The sequence below is a fragment of the Lampetra fluviatilis genome, chromosome 3, assembly GCF_964198595.1.
Source record: "Lampetra fluviatilis chromosome 3, kcLamFluv1.1, whole genome shotgun sequence".
NCBI classification, from domain to species: Eukaryota; Metazoa; Chordata; class Hyperoartia; order Petromyzontiformes; family Petromyzontidae; genus Lampetra; species Lampetra fluviatilis.
In genome coordinates this window covers 15,283,075-15,308,185 of record NC_136277.1, presented here as the reverse complement: position 1 = coordinate 15,308,185, position 25,111 = coordinate 15,283,075, and the positions used below count along the sequence as shown (strand labels likewise).

Here is a 25,111-nt window from a genome sequence, read left to right as displayed (position 1 = left end):
CACCAAACTTTTAGGGGCCGTCCATAAATGACGTCACGCACCTAGGGGGGGGGGGGGGTCAGACATTTGTGACCATGTGTGACGAGGTGGGGGGGGGGTTGAAAAATGTGACGTCACGTAAAAATGCGCAACTTTAGATAAATATAGAATTGTTATAACAACACTAAATGTTAATACAACACTCCTACAACGTCAGAGTGCAGCGCCACATGAAATACGTACTACAATGACAATAGTTTAAAGCGATTTGAAGCATCTTTTATTTTCAAAATGGAAATATGGTTTTGGTTCTTTCGGTAAAGTCACGTAGAAGGGAAATAATACAATAATAAAAAAAAAACCATAATATTGTATTTTATTATGTTTTATTATTATTTTATTATAATATTGTATTTTATTATGTTTAATTTTTCTTATTTTATTATTTCCCTTCTACGTGACTTTACCGAAAGAACCAAGAAGATGAATCCCCGCAGTCACGAAAGCTTTAAATCGAAATTTAACGATTTGAAGCATGTTTATTTTCAAAATGGAAATATATTTGAGGGGGGGGGGGGGGGTCTGACTTTTTGTGACGCCGTGTGACGAGGGGGGGGGTGGGTAAAAAATCGTCCAAAATCGCGTGACGTCATTTATGGACGGCCCCTTTGCATTTAATCTCACCTACGTGTAAGGCCCCAACTGAACTGCGAAATATCGCAGCTCCTTTTCAGGAGCGACCTGGCTATCACAAATTATAGCTCAACGAAGTGGGGATTTTTGTTTATTTAAAGCGTTCGTGATTGCAGGGATTCATATTCTTGGTTCTTTCGGTAAAGTCACGGAGAAGGCAAACAATAAAATAATAAAACAATAAAATAAATATAAAACAATTAAATTCTCACGACGTTTCGACTGCAACACAAGCAATCATCATCAGGTGTGCCAAACCTCCTACGCATTTTACTAGAACTGGTCGCATATCTGCATTTCCCATAAATATGCAAAAATTCGTAGTTGTATGGTGAATATGCAGCAGTGTGGTGTGCAGTAGGGTGGGTAGAATAATACATAGTGTAATATTACAATGTTTATGGTATAGGGTGGTGTATAGCAGAGGTGTGGACTCGAGTCATGTGACTTGGACTCGAGTCAGACTCGAGTCATGAATTTGATGACTTGCGACTCGACTTGGACTTGCATAACAATGACTTTGTCCCACCTATGAGATGTGGACTCGAGTCATGTGACTTGGACTCGAGTCAGACTCGAGTCATGAATTTGATGACTTGCGACTCGACTTGGACTTGCATAACAATGACTTTGTCCCACCTCTGGTGTATAGTAATACAGAATGTGGTTTAATGTTGGGTTTGTCTGTGGCAGTATGTAGTACGGGGTATACCCGTGTGATGTGGGAAAATAAAGTTTGGCTGGAGGCGTGTTATATTTTTCGCGACGTAGAATGGTGGTGTATTACTTACTGTTGGTAGCTCAGCTTATTGGAGAGTATTTTTTAGTATACTGATGATACTATGCAGTTTATACTTTGGTTGTTTACGTGGTGGTTTGGTTGCTGCAGCTACATACTGTTAACATTCCTTCCCTTTATTAATGCTTCCCCCTGTCCCCTCCCTTTGATGCTGCTGGTCCTGCATAATGCACGGGCAAAACATGACTTTAAACCCCCCGCCAAACCTCCTACGCATTTCACAAGTAGTACTAGTCGCATATCTGCATTTCCCATAAATATGCTAAAATTCCTCTTGATATGCAAATGATTTTGTCAAGGCGCTCTTCCTCCTCCCTCCCAGCTTAAATAGACGCTGCAAGCCCAGGACGTGTCATTCAGACTCCGTCTTATCGACAGACCTGTTCTTCACCTGAGGACGGCTGCTTGCGTTGTGGCCGAAACGTCGTGAGAATTATTTTATTATGTTTTATTTTTATTATTTTATTATTTCCATTCTACGTGACTTTACCGAAAGAACCAAGAAGATGAATCCCTGCAGTCACGAAAGCTTTAAATCGAAATGTGTCCATTTGTTTTATGGGGTTTTTTCCCCCGTCGTGGAGTTTTGTTAGGATGAACGTTGAAATGTATACGGGGCACGGGGTGAACGATACGTTTCTGATTTGGTCTGTAATAAGGTAGGGCACTGATAAGGGCTTGACTGGGATGGTAGGGTTATCGTATCATTACGTCTTCACGCTTAACATGATGGAATGCATGCGATGGGGTGGGCGGCGGGGCTAGAGTGAGAGGGGGCGGAGCTAATGGTGTAGGGGGCGGGGCTAACCAAGGGGGGGGCGGGGCTGTTTGGGGAGAGGGGAGGGGGACAGCCACGACTCTCCAAGATGGCCTCCACCTCTCCCCCGCCCCTCACTCCCCCCAGTTTCACACTAGCCCCGCCCCTCGCTTTACATCTCCTCACGCGGATACACAACCGCCCCTCACTCTCGCGCCGCCATTGGCTAACGGCGTTCGTCAACGTCGCTTCCCCATTGGTCGCTGGAGGGGGGGGGATGCCCGAGCTCGTGCCCGTGCGTGCGTATCCGGACTATGGAATGTGAAGGCTGCTGGAGATCGACCCCCCCCACCACCCTGCACCCCCCCCGACCATCCACCCCCCACCATCCCCACAACCATCCCCCCCCCACCACCCCCCCACCATCCACCCCCAACACCCCCACCACCCCCCCACACCATCCCCCCACCATCCACTCTCACCATTCCACCCACCCCCACACACCATCCCCCCCACCATCCACTCTCACCATTCCATCCATCCACCCCCACCATACCCCTCACCATCCCCCCACCAAACCCCCCCACCAAACCTCCCACCATCCACCCCCACCACCCCCACCATCCCCCCACACCATCCCCCCACCATCCACCCTCACCATTCCATCCACCCCCACCATACCCCTCACCATCCACCCCCACCACCCCCCACCATCCCCCCACACCATCCCCCCACCAAACCCCCCACCAAACCCCCACCATCCACCCCCACCAACCCCACCATCCCCCCACACCATCCCCCCACCAAACCCCCCCACCAAACCCCCCACCATCCACCCCCAACACCCCCACCATCCCCCCACACCATCCCCCCACCACCCACTCTCACCATTCCACCCACCCCCACACACCATCCCCCCACCATCCACCCTCACCATTCCATCCACCCCCACCATACCCCTCACCATCCATCCCCACCACCCCCACCATCCCCCCCACACCATCCCCCCCACCAAACCCCCCACCATCCACCCCCACCATCCCCCCCACACCATCCCCCCACCAAACCCCCCACCATCCCCCCACACCATCCCCTCACCATCCACCCTCACCATTCCATCCACCCCCACCATACCCCCCACCATCCACCCCCCACCCACCACCACCCCCACCACCCCCACCCACCCCCACCATCTCCCCCACACCATCCCCCCACCAAACCCCCACCATCCACCCCCACCATCCCCCCCACACCATCCCCCCACCAAACCCCCCACCATCCCCCCACACCATCCCCTCACCATCCACCCTCACCATTCCATCCACCCCCACCATACCCCCCACCATCCACCCCCCACCCCCACCCACCACCACCCCCACCACCCCCACCCACCCCCCACCATCTCCCCCACACCATCCCCCCACCATCCAGCCTCGCCCCCCCCACCCCACCACCCCCCCACCCCCCACCCACCCACCACCACCCCCCACTCACACCCACCCACCACCCCCCACTCACCCACCCCCCACTCACCCCCACCACCACCACCCCCACCACCCCCTACCCCCCCCACCCACCACCCCCCCCACCACCACCCCCACCCACCACCACCCCCACCCACCACCACCCCCCCTACCCACCCACCACCCCCACCACCACCCATCCACCACCCACCATCCACCCCCCACCCCCCACCACACCCCCACCCACCCACCACGACCCCCGCTCGCGCCGGGCCTCCATGACGGCGCGAGCGCTCCCCCACCAGCCATGTACTTCGCCGTCGGCAAACCACGGCGGCTTCTGTTCCCGTTCGCCAGCGACGAGAGTCCTCACTTCGTGGCGGCCGACCGCGAGCGGCTGCTGCTGGCCGCGTTGTCACGGTCGCAGCTGTCCGTGTGGTTCGCCAGGGTGAGTTTGATTGGTTTTTATTTAACATTTTACCTCACTCGCTCACCCCGCGCCGGTCCCACTCGGACGCGCCGGGTCGGAGTCGCCTTCGTCGGTAGGGGAAACTATCCGAGCGGCGGTAGACGTCGGGAGGGAGGGATTTTTTTTTCGCTAGGCCGCACTCGGCCTAAAAGTCGATTGTTGCTGTTTCTTATTGTTGTTATTATGTCGATGGGGGATGTTGTTGTTGTTTAAGCGGTTTATGTAACGTAATGTAAACGATTTATAATTATAACGCGAATCAAAAGGGGGGGGGGGGTGGCAGCCGTGTATTTTCGCGGGTGTTTGCGTTGTGGTGGAGTTTTGCGTGGGGGAATGACGATAAACGTCATATTACGATAAGCTTACGTCAAACTTTGCGTGATTTCGATCGTTTTGTTTGTGGTGGTGGTGGTGTTGTTGTTGTGTAACAACACTGCACTACGCACACCCGGGTAGAAACTGCGTTCGATTCCGGCCACATCATCGGTGGCGCAAATATTGTTCGGAGTGACCCTTGTGACCAGCGTGGTGAAGTATGGTCAAACACCTCGCCCCCCTCTCCCCCCGTCTCTCCCATGACCAACGAGGCGTGGGTAGCCCTTCATCCAGCAGTGGATTGACAGGGCTGCACATTAGGTTTTTTCGGTAAAGTCACGTAGGTAAAACATTACAATTAATAAAAGTAAAAAAAAAATCACGACGTTTCGGAGGCAACACAAGCTTCCGTCTTCAGGTGGAACCGTCACAGCCACGACAGCTGTATCAAGTAAATGAGAGATTGCAGGAGCTACCACTCCGTTTATATAATGGTTATTAATTAATGATTTACCTACGTGACTTTACCGAACAAAAACTAAGAATATGAATCCTTGCAGTCACGAAAGCTTCAAATCTAGAATTGCTACATTAATCGAGTCGACCGCGGTATCAGACGTTGAAAGAGTCTAAAAATCGCGAGAGATCCACAGCAGTTTAGGAGGGCCCCCCGCCTCCATCCAGCAGTGGATTTGACGACGACGATGATGTCTAAGGCGGCTGTCAATGTGGACGTACAGGTACCCGCCACGATAATGTGGAATGTCAATCGCTGGCCGACGACTGCTGACGGAGGCTTTAATTGACTACCCCCCCCCCTTCTCCGTGGTTTTTACGAGGCAGAGACTTTAGACAGATATTTTTTTTGACGATCTACCAACAACGTTGACAACCCTGCGATAATGATGGTGTTGTACTTTACTCCCGTGACGTGTAAAGCTACTTCACCACGCGATTAACGTTGATTTAACATGCTAATTCTCTCTAATGGGGCCGGCAGGGTTAGCGTAAGCTCCGGTATGATAATTAGATGTGCATCTACAACGCCCATGTCATGTCGTCAATCCACTGCTAGATGAAGGCCTGCCCTGCCCCGCCGCACGCTGTGTTTGGCCAAAGGGCAAGTTGTGTTTGACCATACTTCACCGCACTGGGAAACGCGGGTTTGTAAACGGATTTGAAAAGGCAAGGAGATATGGTCACCCACCAACCCACTCACTCATCGTGTTGGCTGTGGCCGGGGATCGAACTCAGGTCGCGTGGATACGAACCATTGCGTCCTCCTGATGATAGATGTACGTTGCAATCGATCGCTGTAATTAGAAGGCTCTGATTCGTCGTTTGCCTTGGTTTAGTTTGACAAGGTTATGTACACACTTAGTTACAGATTCACCGACAGCATACAAAGATCTCCCGTGTAGCCTCAACAGACTGTCGGGGCAAGTGCTGTTAGCGAGCGCCTATGAAGGCCGCCACGGCACACGAAGGGGTGGGTGGCCAGCACCACGCCCGGCCGCCTTAGCCTCCCAAGTGGCGATGTTTACTACACACCGCACCAGGTACTCATTTGAGGCCGAGTCGACCTAGGGGAGGCCCGGGACCGGGTTGGATCATCATCACCGGTGTTGGTGGCCGTGAGCGGGAATCTAACTCGGGTCGCCGTGTTTGTAGCGCAGCGCGCTAACCGCTACGCTACTACTCCCCATATCTGAAAGCATAACACACACATATTGTTCGTCGGTCCAGTGTGGGCAAACGCAGATACGCAGTGTTGTCAGAAAGCACCTATAAAATATATATATTTTTATTTAACCAGGTGTAAGGCCCACTGAGCTACAAAGCTATTTATTCAGGAGCTACCTGGCCTTCACAATTGATAGCTCAACCAAGTGGCTTATTATCATCACGTGGAAATGTATAGCAGCCATATACTCTTAAGCGCATGATGTTGATTGTCAATGTGGAGGGGAAAAACCGGAGGACCCGGAGAAGAATCCACGCGACCACGGGGAGAGGGATGCAGATACCCAATATACAGCAGGCATCAGGGTCGCGATCGAACCCACGACCTCTTGCATGCCAGGCGAGGTAGTTAACATCTCACCACCGTGGCACCTATTTAAGTGAGGCACGAGCCATAAGTCTGTGTTAGGGGGGGCGGGTGGGCAGTGCTCTTGCCAATAACATCTGATAATCCAGCAAGTCTGATACATCAGCTGACGGATGTATGTTGAACTTTTATCGCACCGTACGTATCCAACCGTTCTCACCGGAGGTGTGCTGGCGAGGACAACAACTAAACACAAAACAGCGGGTTGTAAAGAAAATAGTTTTAAATCTAGTAATGAGACCCAGAAGGTTGAAACCGGTCCGGCGTTTTCTCTCTTAGACAACACGTGCCATTGAATATATTGGTCTGGAAAGCCCATCGGCATGATGGAATTAAAATATACTTGTGCAGGCACAGCATGACGTTCTGGATAATATTTGCATGTGTCAATGATGCTCCGTGTCAACACAACAAGACAGAGGTCTTCCTTCCTGTGATATTTCCGTGGGCTGTTCTTTAACACAACTGCGGTGATTGTGTGCGTGTGTTTGTATAAGAGGTGGTGTGATGCGGCAAGAGGTGTCACAGCGTGGGGGGTGGCGGTGGCGCTGCGGTTCGCACAGCTGCGCTACCAACCCCTCGACCCGAGTTCGATTCCCGCTCACGGCCAACGCCAGTGACGATTGTCTGAACAGATCCTGGGCCCTCCCCAAGGTCGACTTAATTTCAAATGAGTACCTGGGGCGGTGTGTAAACATCGCCACTGGGGAGACAAAGGCGGCCGGGCGTGGTGCTGGCCACCCGACCCCCTTGTGTACCGTGCCAGAATTCAGAGGTTCTCGCTAACAGTCCTGTTACAGGCTACACGGGTGATCTTTGTATTTGACGCAGCTAGCAACACAAACACGTGTCCCTTCAAACCCAGTGCCTCTGTGCTGCACACGCCTTTGACCAACTCGCTCTGGACGCGCCCCCTGATCTCGGCACATCTCTGAAGCTAAGCAGGGTCGTGCCCCGGATAGCCCTCGGATAGGCGGCCACACACAACAGGTGGTTTTAGGACAGCTACGGGGAGGGCTACGTTGTGGGCTACGTTGTGGGCAGCGGTGTGCAGAGGCGTAAAATCCATCGTGCTTCTATGCTCCCTGCTTTCGCCAACCCCCGTAACCGTGCAGCACGGTGAAGTATGATCAAGGAAAAAAGCCTCTTATTCGCAAGGTGTAGGGGATGCCATTGCCCAGCAGTGGATTGACAAATGGCTGTGTACGACTATATTACTACAACAACAACCAATTCATAGTCTTGAGTCGACCCCGGAAACCCCTGAAAGCAGATCGGCACCAGTTATTTCGGGAATGCCGTAGCAGCGTTGCATATTCTTCGTTGGCGTAGACTGTCGCATGTTCAGGCTGGTGGTGTAACTTTCAACGGTTCCTGCGGGGCTGTAGGGACCGGGACCCCCAGGCATCGAGCTACCGAGAGAGAGCGGGTGAGGGGAGACATTGGACAGAGGGTGGGGGGGGTCCTCAATTCGTTCTTTGAAACCAGGTGCCTCTTGTCAACCATTGGCACAAACGCTAATATATACACAGCGAGTAGCCGTTTATCGCCGCTGGTAGTAGTAGTGGATGCGTTCCTGAAAAGTACCGTGTAAAGCGAAAAACGCCTTCAGCGAAAACCATGAATAATGTGTCGTCACGATTAAGGTTTGCGAGATACGACGCACTACCACTACGCTGACCGTGCAGTGCGGCAGCGGGCCAAGATAACCGAAGGTACGGCGCCACCGCCGCCGCGTTGCCGCGTATCACTCCACGTTACCAGAGGTTGCAACCGGGTACCTGATACCCGGCTGCCCGTATCCGGCCGGGTACGGGTACCCGTTTGCGACCCTGGTGCGGCCGGGTACGGGTAGGCCGTGAGTCACTAGTGAGTAACTGTTTGTCACTCATTTCCCAATGTCTTGTCTCTTTTCACAATTCAAGTTCCTAGAATCAATCCACCCGCGCCTGCAAAATGGCTTCATCCCAGAGGTCGCAATCAGGTACCCGATACCCGTACCCGGGTACGGCCGGGTACGGGTACCCGTTTGCGACCCTGGTGCGGCCGGGTACGGGTACGAGTAAGGAATCAAAACCCGTTTGTGACCTCTGCTCGTTACCTTATCGCCGTACTGCTCGGCCGTGCAGCTCGAGGAAGTAGTTAGTCGTCGACCGATCGGAAACCGCTTTATAATGGCGGTGCGCGTTCCCCGTTGTGACAGTGGAGCGCATCCCGCGTTGCACGAAAAGTGTTCATTTATGGAAGAACGCCGTTACAGCAAAAGCGCGTTGTGTGAATGTGCGGTAAGCTAGGTCTTACCGTACATTAATAAGTAATATTTGAAAATACTTTTTTTTAACACTCTTTTATGAAATGGCAGAACTCCACGACTCCAAGAAGTGGCCCCGAAGCTTGCCATAACGTCAGGGATCGTGGTCAATTACAGCCAACGTCAGTTTACCGTGGACAATTAGACCCAAGCCGAAACATAACATTAAAAAGAATGTTTAAAAAAATATATATTTTTATGATAGAATATAGTATTGTCATCAGTATGACATAAGTATACCACGTTTGCAGTCGATGCCACATTTGGAAGTGGGTTAAAATTGAGTTACAAGATTTGAGGATACAACAACAACAGACAGAGTGAGTTAAATGAAAGCGTGTAGAAAGAAAACTTACCATATCCGTCAGCAATTTTTCTTTATCACGGAAAAATATAAATGTAATAATCAACACGGCGGTTCTCAAAGCTGTGGGGTTTTTCGGAGGGTAGGTGGAGGGTGGGGGGGGGGGTCCATAGACTTCGGCGTGGATACTGTGCAGGAGAAATTTTCAATGGGTCTCAGGGGGAACGTCAGCGCCACGTTGCAGCGACAAAACGCACGAGCACACGACCTGAAACAAATGCCTCGCTAACGCAAAACACCCCAATACAAAACGTGAAATGAATGCCTTGCTAACAAAAGAAACTAATACACAGCATTAAGCACAATCCCCTTACTAACGCAAGACGCGCTAACGCACAACGTGAAAAACATTCCTTCCTAACACACCAATACACAACGTGAAATGAATGCCTTGCTAACAAAAGACGCGCTAATACACAGCATGAAGCAATCGTCTTACTAACTAACGCCAGACACGCTAACGCACAACGTGAAACGCGTTGCTTTTGCTCACTCAAATCGGAGTAGCGCACGGCGTGAAACACATGCCTCGACAATCACAGCAGTGGTGGACATGTGATCTCTTCTGTATATTGCGGCCTTCGTAACTCTAGTTGTGTTTTTCGGGCTGCTGGTGGTGCTGAACGTGGGCGACGAACCCCCGAGGCAACGTTTGAGGCAGTGGCTGCTTTTCAGCCCCGAGCATCGCAAGCAGGGCCTCCTTGTGTGTATGTAGCGTATGGTCAACTTCTTTCACACCGTTCGTAGCCAGCTGTGCTTAGTCGGAGGCGTGGGGGAAGGACAACAAACTAAGCGCAAAAAGCAGTTCTAAAGAATTGGGTCTCTGTGTGAGTGGATTGGTCTCTGTGTGAGTCTGTAGGTCTCTCCGTGAGTCTGTGGATCTCTGTGTGAGTGTACCGTATGTTGAACTTCTTTCGCACCGTACGTAGACAAACATGCTTAATCAGAGGCGCGGAGGGACAACAAACTAAACACAAACAGCATATTTCGACGAATGAATTTTCAATTGTAGATTATTTAAAAGTGCATAGCTCCAGTGGCTTCCGAATAAAGGAGTTTGCGAGGCCTTTTCCTGGATCATCGCTCGCTAGACAGATACGATTTTTTAGTTAAATAATTTTCAGCAGCAAGGGCCCAAATGAGCTTCAAGGATCTATTGTTTACACGGGCAGTCCTACGGCGGCGCGCAGATGTTTACTACCCGGCACGGATCTTGGATCCCATGAAGAAGAGTTCTATGGTTTTCCCTCCCCCCCCCTCACCCCCTCACCCCCTCATATTCCCGCTCGGCTCAAATGTGAGCGTCGGTAACATCGCCCTCCTCGCCCCCCGTTGCTGGCACTGAGCCAGCGGGTGGAAGTTCCACATTCCTGTGGCAGGAGCAGCAGGACAACGTGGCGTTTTCAACACATTTGCACAAAGGCTGTTATTAGATCGTCGTCGGCAGCAGCAGCAGCAGCCATGTTTCATTCACTGCTGGATGAATGCCTCTCCAAGCTGTGCGCCATCCGTCAATCACGATTGGGCGTGTGCACACGTACAGTATGTTGAACCCAGCCGTGCCAAATCGGAGGTGCGTACAGTGCATGCGCGTTCGACTGTACCCGTTGAGGGAGGACCTATTGAGCAAATATGTATTTTTTTTTATCAAGAAGGTCTTGTGGGGGTGGGGGAGTGTGGGGCACGTAAAGGTTACTGGTGTGATTGGTGGGGGGGGGGGTGGCTTGTGACGGAGTGACTGGATTTTTTGTAAAGTTTTGGCCTCGTAGGGTGGACGACAAAAAAAAGTCTCCCGCGTCTAGCTGCACGCACAGTTCGGCATTTTGGCAGAGCGGTGCGTACGCCGTTTCGTGAAAATAAAACCACGGTGGCTAGGAGATGTTAACTACCTCGTCTGGTATACAGGAGGTCGTGAGTTCGATCCCGACCCTGATGCCTTGCTGTGTATTTGGAGTCTACGTGTCTCTCTCGTCATCATCACGGTGGCTAGGAGATGTTAACTACCTCGCCTGGTATACAGGAGGTCGTTGGTTAGATCCCAACCCCTGACGATACCTGCTGCTGTATATTGGCAGATTGCGTGCCTCTCTCATCATCATCGCGGTGCCTTGGAGATGTTAACTACCTCGCCTGATGACGCCTGCTGTATATTTGAAGTTTGCATGTGTCTCTCCCTCTCTTCATCATCACGGTGGCTAGGAGATGTTAACTACCTCGCCTGGTGTACAGGACGTAGTCGGTTTGATCCTGACCCTGACGACGTATGTGGCTGCTGCAATACATTTCCACGTGATGATAAGCACACTTTCTTTCGTGCTATCATTCGGTGCGCTTCTGAAAAGGAGCTCTGTAGCTCAGTGGGCCTTACCGGGAATACTTGTACCATGTGTTTAACTTCTTCTGCGGCGAGTGTACGACGTCTTTAAACAAAAACAACGGGCGCTGTTACTACTACTTCTGCACCTCTCCAAATAAAATTAACGGCGAGCCGTACTCCGCTTTGCCGGACCCCCCCCCCAACACACAACCGGCAAACTTACGGACGTCTCCGAAACGTGCGAGGGTTTAGTGAGCTCATTTAAAAAACGGGCTGCCACAACGCTCGCGAAATTGCTGCCACAGTGCTCGTGCCACTCTTCCGAACAGACGTCACTCGACGCGTGGCGGAGGGGTTCAGAGTCTGCCGTGGTTTTTCAACGCGATTGGCACCACGCGATCGCCAGAGCTGCTCTGCTCTGCTCTCTCTCTTCAACGTCCCCGATCGGTTGGCTACCTTTTATTGGCGGCCTCCTGTTCCCCGCTTTTTTAAAAGGGAGCACCGGCGATCAAAGCAAAAGTCCAGGGTACGGCACCGGCGTGCGAGATTTTTTTGTCAACCGTGCCGGCGTGAAAGAAGCGCACTCGCAAAGACAAAGGTGTCGCCTCCATGTCTCGCACGTGTAGGCTCTATGGGGGGGGGGGTCAAGGGCTGTTCACACATGCACGCACATTATGTCGTGAACACGTACGTGCGCACACGCATATAACACGTACATATGGAGGCCCTCACAAACCGACAGAACGACAAAGTGGAGGAGGCCCCAGGACAGGTTCAGATGATTTCCCAATTAGCGCGGTTGGCTACGTACGATGCGAAAGAAGTTGAACGTGCATACATACGCACAACATCTATACAGCAGAACCCCTCTTCACGATCACGCCTCATAACGACGGGCCTCCATAGAGCCCAATGTGTAGTCTAGAGTATAGTGTAGTGTATAGTGTATACTAGTGTCGTGTGTAGTGTATAGTAGTGTATAGTGTATAGTAGTGTAGTGCCTCCGTAGAGACCAATGTGTTTGCTTATCAACCATTCCCCTGTTAATGGCGGGCTGTTGTAGGTACGGTAAATATTGATTAATGCATTGATTAACCACGTTTATTTTAATATTGTGTTTTATAATGTTTATCTTTATGTATTGATATCCATTGTTTAGATATAATAAATTACGTTTATTGGGTGAAAAAGGGTAATCTTCGTTGCTATTGAAACGAATTAAGCCTTTAACGCGTATTTCCTATACTCGCTTAACGACCGAATCACTTTACGACCGGTTTTGTGGAACCAATTACCGTCGTTAAGGAGGTGTGGGGAGGTTTACTCTACCGGAGACACGGAGCTGGCACTGCTAAGAACCTGGATTGAGTCCCCCCCCCCCCCCAGGATCGGTGTGTCTCTTGCCATCTCGGACAAAGTCAGAGTGCCCTCCAGATGCGATGCACATCGAGCCGGCGATGCAGATTCCACGTTCCTACGGCGGGTGCTGCGAGTCTATCCGTCGGGAAACCTTCCGTTTGATTGATCGACTGATGTTATTCGTGGACTCCGGGTTTAAGAATCCTGTAGGCTCGCGTGAGTTTTATTTGCAAGCGTGACAACCTCGCCAGATGACCTCGGTTTAAAATAGAAAAGAAAGTTACGGAAAAGAAATCGTAACATTGCCGAGACTGTTGACTCCATTGTGTTGGCCCTCTCACCCCCCCAGATGGCTGGCTTAGCGGTCGAGCGAGCAAGTGGCTCATGCTTTGGAAGGGTTGGAGTTCAAATCCTGGTTGGGGCTTGGCTTGGCTTATCGTCTGTCGGCGGGTCAATGTGGCGAGTCCTCGTCATGACGTTTTGTTTTTTGGTTTAACACGTAGGCTTTCGCGACCAATATTGTCCAAAATATAGTTTTTTTTTGGGTTAGATCACGGCAGCCAGAGTTGTGGTGAAATCCTCCTCAGTTGTAATTACCGGCGAAACGTCACGGTACTCGAATTGTAAATTGTGTGGGTTTACTCTCCAACATGCCGGTGGGGCTGTACTAGTTTTGGCGATATGACTATCGCAAATTATAGTCCAACGAAGTGGGCTTATCATTTATAGCAGCAGCCAAATGGGGAGGGAAAGACCAGAGGACACGGAGAAATATCCACGCGACCACGGGGAGAGAGAGAGAGACACGCAGGCTCCAAATATACAGCAGGTGTCAGGGTTGCGATCGAACCCACGACCTCCTGTACACCAGGCGTGATAGTTAACAAAGTTAGTGGTGGGAAGGGTGGGTCAGGGCAGCTTTGAGCCACCTAGCAACAACAGACCGGATGCAAATTTGTGATTTGAGGTTTGTGTAATCACATAACGGAAGTGTGGCCGTTTCCAGTATGAGAATTTAAATCTGCGCCGGGGCCGTTCGAGTCCGGTAGAGCGACTGCCCGGTCACCAGTGACTCGCATAGAGACTCACGGACTCGCATAGAGACTCACGGACTCGCATTGAGACCCACGGACTCACATAGAGACTCACGGACCCGCATTGAGACCCACAGACTCGCATTGAGACCCGCGGACTCGCATTGAGACCCGCGGACTTGCATTGAGACTCACGGACTCGCATTGAGACCCACGGACTCGCATGGAGACCCACGGACTCGCATGGAGACCCACGGACTCGCATGGAGACCCACGGACTCGCATAGAGATCCACGGACTCGCATAGAGACCCGAGTTGTGATTCAATACAAAAACGATTGGTTTGATTGACAGGCGACAAACAGCCTCTACAGCACGACGCGTGGCGAGAGTGCAAGAGGAGCTCTCGCTGTGGTTCCGAGATTGGAATTCAGAAGCGGTTCCTTTCCCCGGTTTTTTTTCCCCGACACGTGGCAACAAGGTTGCCATTCCTACGTCGTCGTCCCCCCCACTCCCCCCCCCTCCGTCTCGTCGCGCGAGCCGGTTTCGCCGTCGCGCGGCTGCTCATCGGCGAGCCGCGGCCGGTCGCGCAGTTGCCGGAGCGTGTGCGGTGCTGGCCACCCACCCCTTCGTGTGCCGTGCCGGCCTTCATAGGCGCTGTATCTCGCCAACAGCACTTGCCCCAACAGTCCTGTTAAAGAGGCTACACGGGGGATCTTTGTCTTTGTCTCCTTAATAGGCGCTGCTGCTACTCACTAACAGCACTTGCCCCAACAGTCTGTTAGAGGCTACACGGGGGATCTTTGTCTTTGTCTCCTTCATAGGCGCTGCTGCTACTCGCTAACAGCACTTGCCCCGACAGTCTGTTCGAGGCTACACGGGGGATCTTTGTCTTTGTCTCCTTCATAGGCGCTGCTGCTACTCGCTAACAGCACTTGCCCCAACAGTCTGTTCGAGGCTACACGGGGGATCTTTGTCTTTGTCTCCTTCATAGGCGCTGCTGCTACTCGCTAACAGCACTTGCCCCGACAGTCTGTTAGAGGCTACACGGGGGATCTTTGTCTTTGTCTCCTTCATAGGCGCTGCTGCTACTCACTAACAGCACTTGCCCCGACAGTCTGTTAGAGGCTACACGGGGGATCTTTGTCTTTATCTCCTTCATAGGCGCTGCTGCTACTCACTAACAGCACTTGCCCCGACAGTCTGTAACAGCTATACGGGGCAGCTTTGTCGTTTTCGGTTGGTATTGTGGGGAGCGGTGGCGCAGCGGTTAGTGTCGCCTCGCCAGCATGTACCCGAGTTTGATTCCCGCTCACGGCCAACAAAACAGTGGCCAGTGTCTGAACCGCTCCTGTGCCTCGCCTAGGTCGACTCGGCCTCAAATGAGTACCTGCTGCACTTGCACCAACAGTCTGTTAAGGCTATGCGTGGGCGGTGGGTGTCTCTCTCGTTGATTTGTGTGCGAGCTTAAGTGTGATTGTCCATGCGTGTGTTTGTTCTTGCTGCTGTCTGCTGAGCGTGCATCTGTGACGAGTTCAACGCGGGTTCCCCAGGAATTTCCTTCCCCCTTTGTCTAAACCACCGCACGCACACTGAACCCCTGACCTCTCCGTGGTGCATCGCAGACACACAGATGTTGTTCGCGAGTGGCATTTCAAGGCCGCGACACGGCACGCAACAAGCGGGCGATGTGGCCAGCGTCACTCCCGACTGCCTTTGTCTCCCCAGTGTGTGTGTGCGCATCGAACCAGGGGTACTCATTCAAGGCTGAGTCGACCTAGGGGAGGCCCAGGATCGGTTCAGATAACCGCCACTGTTTAGTGGTCGCATACAGACCCACGGTTTATGTCGGGTTCGTAGCGCATCGAACCAGAGGTACTCATTCAAGGCTGAGTCGACCTAGGGGAGGCCCAGGATCGGTTGGTGGCCACGGTTTGTCGGGTTCGTAGCGTAGCGGCGCCAGTCGCCACGCCGCCGCCCCTCACCATTCACGCACGCGTGCAAAGACAAAGTCCCCCCTTATAACCTTAACAGACTGTTGGGCCAAGTGCTGTTAGCGAGCAGCAGCTTTGAAGGCCGGCACTGTGGCACACGCGGGGGTGGGTGGCCAGCACCACACACATCCACCTTTGTCTTCCCAGAGGCGATGTTTACTACACACCGTACCAGGCAGTCATTTGAGGCTGAGTCGACCTAGGAGGGCCCCAGGACCGATTCGGATAATCGTCGTTGGCGTTGGCCGTGAGCGGGAATCGAACTCGGGTCGATGCCGGGTTCGTAGTGCAGCGTAGCGCTAACCACTGCGCCGCCACTCCCCCACACAATAACAACCTCCATTCGCCACTAGGTGGCCGTGACGTCACCACGGCGCCTGTGCCAGGCTAAGTGCACTTTAAGGCACGTGAAGTGTCGGAACGCCCACTGGCAGGAGGTCACAGGGCAGACCCAGGTACCATTGGTTGACTGACTGAGATGACTGGAAAATGCACCACTGTACCCCACCAAAGACAAAGATCCCCCATATAGCCTTAATAGACCGTTGGAGCAAGTGCTGTTAGTGAGCACCTATGAATAACGGCACTGTGGCACACGAGGGGGTTGGGTGGCCAACCCCACGCCTGGCCGCCTTTGTCTCCCTACTGAGATGACTGGCCGATGCACCACCTGTGCCCCCCACTGCTGTGCCAACTTGCTGTGTTTTAGCCGCCCGGTGCTCCAACCACACGCGCATGCATGCGCGCACATTTACACGCGCGCGTTCAACACACGCTAAACGTTGTGTGTGTGTGTGTGTGTTTTTTAGCAGGGGGTCTCCGCCCGCGCCTGTTCTTTGTTTCCAAAGCGGCGACTCCCCAAATCCCAGCGCCGGCAAAAAACGAAAAAAGAACGCTCGGCCCGGCCAAGCGGGTTCGAAGGCGCGCGGAAAGTATGCGCGGCAAGAGAGAAAAAAAAACAATCCCCCCCCCCCCCCCCAAATTGGCAAGCACCATGCGTGCGTGAACTTGTGTGTGTGTGTGCACGCGCATGCACACGAAACTCCACGTGGCCTCAATGTGCACATAGCCTGGCACAAGCGCCGTGGTGACGTCACCGCCACTTAGTGGCGAATGGCGGTTGTTGTTGTGTGCGTGTGTGCGTGTGAACTTGTTTGTGTCCGCGTTTGAATTTGTTTGTGCGCGCGTGTGAACTTATTTGTGTGTGCGTGTGAACGTGTGCATGTGAACCTGGAACGGTTGTGTTAACATCGCCACAGGGGAGACAAACGTGGCCGGGCTTGGTGCTAGCCACGCACCCACCCACCCTGCTCGCGTGCCACAGTGCCCGGCCTTTGTAGGTGCAGCGCTAACAGCACTTGGCCCGACAGTCCGTTAAGTCTACACGGGGGGGGGGGGCGGGGGGGGCCTTTGCTGTGTGCGCCGCTGTGGATTGGATCGCGTGTCGCGCCGCGTGAAAAATTCACGAGCGGAAAGAACGCACCGGTGAGCTGCGTGGCGCACTCGCGTACGTACCAGTGTGTGTGCGTGCGTGCGTGTGTGCGGTAGTGTGTGTGTGTGCTGTAGTGTGTGTGTGTGCGGTAGTGTGTGTGTGTGCGGTAGTGTGTGTGTGTGCGGTAGTGTGTGTGTGTGCGGTAGTGTGTGTGTGCGCGGTAGTGTGTGTGTGCGCGGTAGTGTGTGTGTGCGCGGTAGTGTGTGTGTGCGCGGTAGTGTGTGTGTGCGCGCGGTAGTGTGTGTGTGCGCGCGGTAGTGTGTGTGCGCGCGGTAGTGTGTGTGTGCGCGGTAGTGTGTGTGTGCGCGGTAGTGTGTGTGTGCGCGGTAGTGTGTGTGTGCGCGGTAGTGTGTGTGTGCGCGGTAGTGTGTGTGTGCGCGGTAGTGTGTGTGTGCGCGGTAGTGTGTGTGTGCGCGGTAGTGTGTGTGTGTGCGCGGTAGTGTGTGTGTGTGCGCGGTAGTGTGTGTGTGTGCGCGGTAGTGTGTGTGTGTGCGCGGTAGTGTGTGTGTGTGCGCGGTAGTGTGTGTGTGTGCGCGGTAGTGTGTGTGTGTGCGCGGTAGTGTGTGTGTGTGCGCGGTAGTGTGTGTGTGTGCGCGGTAGTGTGTGTGTGTGCGCGGTAGTGTGTGTGTGCGCGGTAGTGTGTGTGTGCGCGGTAGTGTGTGTGTGCGCGGTAGTGTGTGTGTGTGCGCGGTAGTGTGTGTGTGTGCGCGGTAGTGTGTGTGTGTGCGCGGTAGTGTGTGTGTGTGCGCGGTAGTGTGTGTGTGTGCGCGGTAGTGTGTGTGTGTGTGCGCGGTAGTGTGTGTGTGTGCGCGGTAGTGTGTGTGTGTGCGCGGTAGTGTGTGTGTGTGCGCGGTAGTGTGTGTGTGTGCGCGGTAGTGTGTGTGTGCGCGGTAGTGTGTGTGTGCGCGGTAGTGTGTGTGTGCGCGGTAGTGTGTGTGTGTGTGCGCGGTAGTGTGTGTGTGTGCGCGGTAGTGTGTGTGTGTGCGCGGTAGTGTGTGTGTGTGTGCGCGGTAGTGTGTGTGTGTGTGCGCGGTAGTGTGTGTGTGTGTGCGCGGTAGTGTGTGTGTGTGCGCGGTAGTGTGTGTGTGTGCGCGGTAGTGTGTGTGTGTGCGCGGTAGTGTGTGTGTGTGCGCGGTAGTGTGTGTGTGCGCGGTAGTGTGTGTGTGTGCGCGGTAGTGTGTGTGTGTGCGCGGTAGTGTGTGTGTGCGCGGTAGTGTGTGTGTGCGCGGTAGTGTGTGTGTGCGCGGTAGTGTGTGTGTGCGTGCGTACGAGTGTGCGTGCGTGTGTGTACTGCCAACCATGGGTGAGCGGTAGCGCAGCAGTTGGCGTGCTGCGCTACGAACCCGGTGACCCGATGTTCGATTCTCGCTCACGGTCGTGCGTTGGTGCCAGCCACCCAACCCTTCGTGCGCCGTGCCAGACTGCGTAGGTTGTCGCGAACTGGACTTGCCCCTACAGTCTGTTAAAGGCTGTACGGGGGATATTTGTATCTGTGTGTGTGTGGCTGTGTCTGAGGAGCGGTGACACAGGGGTTAGCAGACTTCTCTACCGACCCGGCGTCGAGTTCGATTCCCGCTTACGGCCAACACCAGTGATGCTTATCTGAACCAGACTTGGGCTTCCCCTAGATCGACTCAACCTCAAATGGGTACCTGGTGCAATATGTAAAAACATCGCCACTGGGGAGACAAAGGCGGCCGGGCGTGGTTGCGGCCACCCCACCCCCTCGTGTGCCGTGCCGGCCTTAATTGGTGTTCGCTAACAGCCCTTGCCCCAACAGTCTGGAGTGTCTACAAGGGATCTTTGTCTTTGTGTGAGTGGGTGTGTGCGCGCGTGAGTGCATGTGTTGTGTGTGTTGTGTGTGTGTTATTGTGTGGGAATGTGCGAGAGAGCGTTTGTACATCTGTGTGAGTACGTGGAACGTGCGTGTGTCTGTGAGTGAGTACGTGGCATGTGCGTGTCTGTGAGAGAGTGTGTGAGTGAGTGCGTGACACGAAGACCATGGGGAGTGGTGGAGCAGCGGTTAGCGCCCTGCACTATGAAGCCGGCAACACGAGTTCGATTCCTGCTCACGGCCAACACCAGTGACGATTACCCGAACCGGTCCTGGGCCGACTACCCTAGGTCGACTCAGCCTCAAATGAGTACCTAGTGCAATGTGTAAGCATCGCTACTGGGGAGACAAAGGCGGCCGGGCGTGATGCTGGCCAACCACCCCCTTGTGTGCCGTGCCGGCCTTTAAAGATGTTACTCGCGAACAGCACTTGCTCCGACAGCCTCTTAAAGGCTATACGGGGGATCTTTGCCGTTGCGTGTTTGTGCACATGGAGAGCGGTAGTGCCGTGGTTAGCGCACACTGCACTACTAATCCCGGCAACCCGAGTTCGATTCCTGCCCACGGCCAATAACAGCTCGACTTAACCCTAAATGACTATCTGGTGCGGTGTGTAAACATCGGCACCGGACATGGCGTGCTAAGAGCACTTGCCCAAACAGTCTGTGAAAGGCTATACGGGGTGGGGGGGGAGATCCTTGCCTGCGTATGTTTTGGCAGTCTACTTGCGTGTGCGTGCCCATCTACAAGCGACCTTGCGTGCGTTTGTGCCCATCCGCGCCCGCGTGACAACGTGTACCTGTGCGGATGTGTGTCCGTGAGCTACCCCTAGCGCGTTTTGTGTTTTAGTTTGTTGTTGTGTCCTGTCCCCCCCGCCGCACCTCTCCGATTAGCACGGTTGGCCACGCACGGTGCGGAAGAAGTTCCACAGACAGACATGCGTACGTTACGTTTGCGGATGTTTGTGTACGTGCCTGTGTGTCTGTGCGTGTCTGTGCGTGCGCGTGCTTTCATGTGTCTCCCTGCCTCCACTCTTCACCCTCCCTCTCCCCGGCGTTGCGTACGGGAAACTGCTGTGTTTGGGACAACAAAAATTTACTTGAAAAATGTTTTTCCGACGATCGCGACGATAGCCACGGTGGTTGACGTTGATTAAGTCGCTGATTGCAGAGGCCTGCCCAGGGAGACTTGGGGAGGAGTGCTGGTGGTGTGCTCGTACGGGGGTGTCTGTTGTGGAGTTCATGATGGTCGTGTTCACAGGGGGGGGGTCCCTTGTGGGGTTCATGGTGGTCGTGTTCACAGGGGGGGGGGTCCCTTGTGGGGTTCATGATGGTCGTGTTCACAGGGAGGGGGGTCCCTTGTGGGGTTCATGATGGTCGTGTTCACAGGGGGGGGTCCCTTGTGGGGTTCATGGTGCTCGTGTTCACAGGGGGGGTCCCTTGTGGGGTTCATGGTGCTCGTGTTCACAGGGGGGGGGTCCCTTGTGGGGTTCATGGTGGTCGTGTTCACAGGGGGGGGGTCCCTTGTGGGGTTCATGATGGTCGTGTTCACAGGGGGGGGGTCCCTTGTGGGGTTCATGATGCTCGTGTTCACAGGGGGGGGGTCCCTTGTGGGGTTCATGATGGTCGTGTTCACAGGGGGGGGTCCCTTGTGGGGTTCATGGTGGTCGTGTTCACAGGGGGGGTCCCTTGTGGGGTTCATGATGGTCGTGTTCACAGGGGGGGGTCCCTTGTGGGGTTCATGGTGGTCGTGTTCACAGGGGGGGGTCCCTTGTGGGGTTCATGATGGTCGTGTTCACAGGGGGGGGGGGGGTCCCTTGTGGGGTTCATGGTGGTCGTGTTCGCAGGTGGGGTCCCTTGTGGGGTTCATGGTGGTCGTGTTCACAGGGGGGGTCCCTTGTGGGGTTCATGATGGTCGTGTTCACAGGGGGGGGGGTCCCTTGTGGGGTTCATGGTGGTCGTGTTCACAGGGGGGTCCCTTGTGGGGTTCATGATGGTCGTGTTCGCAGGGGGGGTCCCTTGTGGGGTTCATGGTGGTCGTGTTCACAGGGGGGGGGGGGGGTCTCTTGTGGGGTTCATGGTGGTCGTGTTCACAGGGGGGGGGGGGGTCCCTTGTGGGGTTCATGGTGGTCGTGTTCACAGGGGGGGTCCCTTGTGGGGTTCATGGTGGTCGTGTTCACAGGGGGGGTCCCTTGTGGGGTTCATGATGGTCGTGTTCACAGGGGGGGGGGGGGGTCCCTTGTGGGGTTCATGGTGGTCGTGTTCACAGGGGGGGTCCCTTGTGGGGTTCATGATGGTCGTGTTCACAGGGGGGGGGGGGGGTCCCTTGTGGGGTTCATGGTGGTCGTGTTCACAGGGGGGGGTCCCTTGTAGGGTTCATGGTGGTCGTGTTCACAGGGGGGGTCCCTTGTGGGGTTCATGGTGGTCGTGTTCACAGGGGGGTCCCTTGTGGGGTTCATGGTGGTCGTGTTCACAGGGGGGGTCCCTTGTGGGGTTCATGATGGTCGTGTTCACAGGGGGGGGGGGGGGGTCCCTTGTGGGGTTCATGGTGGTCGTGTTCACAGGGGGGGTCCCTTGTGGGGTTCATGATGGTCGTGTTCACAGGGGGGGGGGGTCCCTTGTGGGGTTCATGGTGGTCGTGTTCACAGGGGGGTCCCTTGTGGGGTTCATGATGGTCGTGTTCACAGGGGGGGTCCCTTGTGGGGTTCATGGTGGTCGTGTTCACAGGGGGGGGGGGGGTCCCTTGTGGGGTTCATGGTGGTCGTGTTCACAGGGGGGGGGGTCCCTTGTGGGGTTCATGAATGTCGTGTTCACAGGGGGGAGTCCGTTGTGGGGTTCATGAATGTCGTGTTCACAGGGGGGGGGGGTCCCTTGTGGGGTTCATGGTGGTCGTGTTCACAGGGGGGGTCCCTTGTGGGGTTCATGGTGGTCGTGTTCACAGGGGCATCTCTTGTCTTGTGGGGTTCATGATGGCCTTGTCACACACTTCGCCTGGAACTTGGTTAAAGTTTTAGACGACATCGTGGGTCACATCTGGTCGCTGCAATATCGTTGCGCCACGTCGATATAAACTAAACTAAACTATTTTTTTTCGGAAGCCACTTGGCTATCGCAAATGATAGCTCAATAAAGTGGCTTATCAAGTGGAAAATTACAGCAGCCAAATACTGTAAGTGCGTGACGTTGATTCTAAACGTGGAGGGATAATCGGAGGAGCCGGAGAAAAATCCACGTGGCCACGGGGAGAGAGAGACACCTTCAGAATATACTGCAGGAGGCACGGTTGGGATCGTACCCACAACCTCCTACTTACCAGGCGAGGTAGTTAACATCTCGCCACCGTGGCGCCCTATTGTATGCCGATATTGTCTGCTGATGTCCCTAACGACGTTGCTCTCCTTCCCGTCCCCGCCACGTGCCCCCCCCTTGCCCCGCAGCCCAGCGTGTTGGTCGTGAGCCGGCGCTCGTCCCTCAAGGCGCTCGCTCAGCTGGGCGCGTACGAGCGGGCGGCGTGGAAGGTGGACAGCAGCTGCATCGCTGTGACGGTGAGGTCACGCGCCCCCCCCCCCTCCTCCGTCGTCGCCGACCGTCATCTATCCACTGCTGGATAAATTCCGCGGCAATTCCCCTCAACGCCTCGGCAAAATCCCTGCGCCCGGTTTTCTCCTCCGCTGTGACACGTCCACTGTTATTGCCATGCCCCGGTGTACCCCCCTCGCCCCCCACCCCCCATACCCCTATCGTGGCAACGCCAACACGGCCGTGTGGCACGCAGATGTTGATCGCGTGAGAGAAGCGTTCCCCGGGATTCCCTCCGCCCGCTTGATTGCCTGCCCCGCCGGCTGGCTATTGGAGCCTGGTGGACGTAGCGTGGTTGGCACTGCGGGGACAAACTATGAGCTATTGAAAGTAAAACTTTATTTTATGGATTTTTGTTATCAGGTAAAGGCTCGCCGAGCTATACAGTAGAGAACACCCTCTTAACGACGGTAATTGGTTCCACGATACCGGTCGTTAAGCGATTTGGTCGTTAAGCGAGAATAGGAAATACGCGTTAAAGGCTTAATTCGTTCCGATAGCATCGAAAGTGACCCATTTTTCACCCAGAAACACGTGATTTATAATATTTAAGCAATGGATATTAATAGATAAAGATACTAGCAACATTATACACACATACTATTAAAAGAAACGTGGTTCATCGATGCATTAATTCATATTTACTGTACCTACAACAGCCCGTCGTTAACAGGGGAATGGTCTGTAAGCGAACACATTGTGCTCTATGGGGGCACTACACTACTATACACTACACTATACACTACACTATATACTATACTATACACCACTACTATACACTATACTATACACCACTACTATACACTACACTATACACTACACTACTATACACTACACTATACACTACACTATACACTACACCACTATACACTACACCACTATACACTACACCACTATACACTACACCACTATACACTACACCACTATACACTACACTATACACTACACTATACACTACACTATTATACACTACACTATACACTACACTACGATACACTACACTATACACTACACCACTATACACTACACTATACACTACACTACGATACACTACACTATACACTACACCACGATACACTACACTATACACTACACTACGATACACTACACTATACACTACACTACGATACACTACACTATACACTACACGATACACTACACTATACACTACACCACGATACACTACACTATACACTACACCACGATACACTACACTATACACTACACTACGATACACTACACTATACACTACACTACACACTACAACACTATACACTACACTATACACTACACTATACACTACACCACGATACACTACACTATACACTACACTACGATACACTACACTATACACTACACTACACACTACAACACTATACACTACACTATACACTACACTATACACTACACCACGATACACTACACTATACACTACACTACGGTACACTACACTATACACTACACTACGATACACTACACTATACACTACACTACACACTACACCACTATACATTACACTATACACTACACTACGATACACTACACTATACACTACACACTACACCACTATACACTACACTATACACTACACATTGGGCTCCATGGAGGCACGTCGTTAAGGGATTCGTCGTTAAGAGGGGTTCGCTGCATAGAGCTCTTTTTTATAAGTGACCTCACCATCACAAATGAGAGCTCAACGAAGTGGCTTATCACGTGGAATTTGTTACTTTTTGACCCCATGCACCTATTGGAGATGTGTGAAATAGAGCTTCATGGGCTCATCGGATTCCTCCACTATAAATACATATTCTGATTCTGAAATTCATAGCAGCAGCCAAATACTCTAAACGCATGCCGTCGAGTCTAAACGTGGAGGGGAAACACTGGAGGACCCGGAGGAAAAAAAATATCCGTGCGACCACGGGAAGCGAGAGACACACGCAAACTCCAAATATACAGCAGCAGCAGGCATCGTCAGGGTCGGGATCGAACCCACGACCTCCTGTATACCAGGCGAGGTAGTGAACATCTCCTATCCACCGTGATAATGATGAGAGAGAGAGAGAGACACCACAAACTCGAAGTATACAGCAGCAGGCATCGTCAGGGTCGGGATCGAACCCACGACCTCCTGTATACCAGGCGAGGTAGTGAACATCTCCTATCCACCGTGATAATGATGAGAGAGAGAGAGAGACACCACAAACTCGAAGTATACAGCAGCAGGCATCGTCAGGGTCGGG

The 25,111-nt window shown here is 53.4% G+C and overlaps 1 protein-coding gene across 1 annotated transcript in view; it reads left to right on the top strand.

Annotated features, from left to right (window-relative positions):
- The first annotated feature begins 3,959 nt into the window (after positions 1-3,959).
- The window catches only part of RIC1 (RIC1 partner of RAB6A GEF complex), a 54,603-nt gene continuing 33,451 nt past the window's right edge, over positions 3,960-25,111 (top strand). The window contains 2 exon segments of the mRNA XM_078883800.1: positions 3,960-4,139; positions 22,727-22,834. Of these exon segments, the coding sequence (XP_078739926.1) occupies positions 3,999-4,139; positions 22,727-22,834 (249 nt within the window). The 5' untranslated portion in view covers positions 3,960-3,998.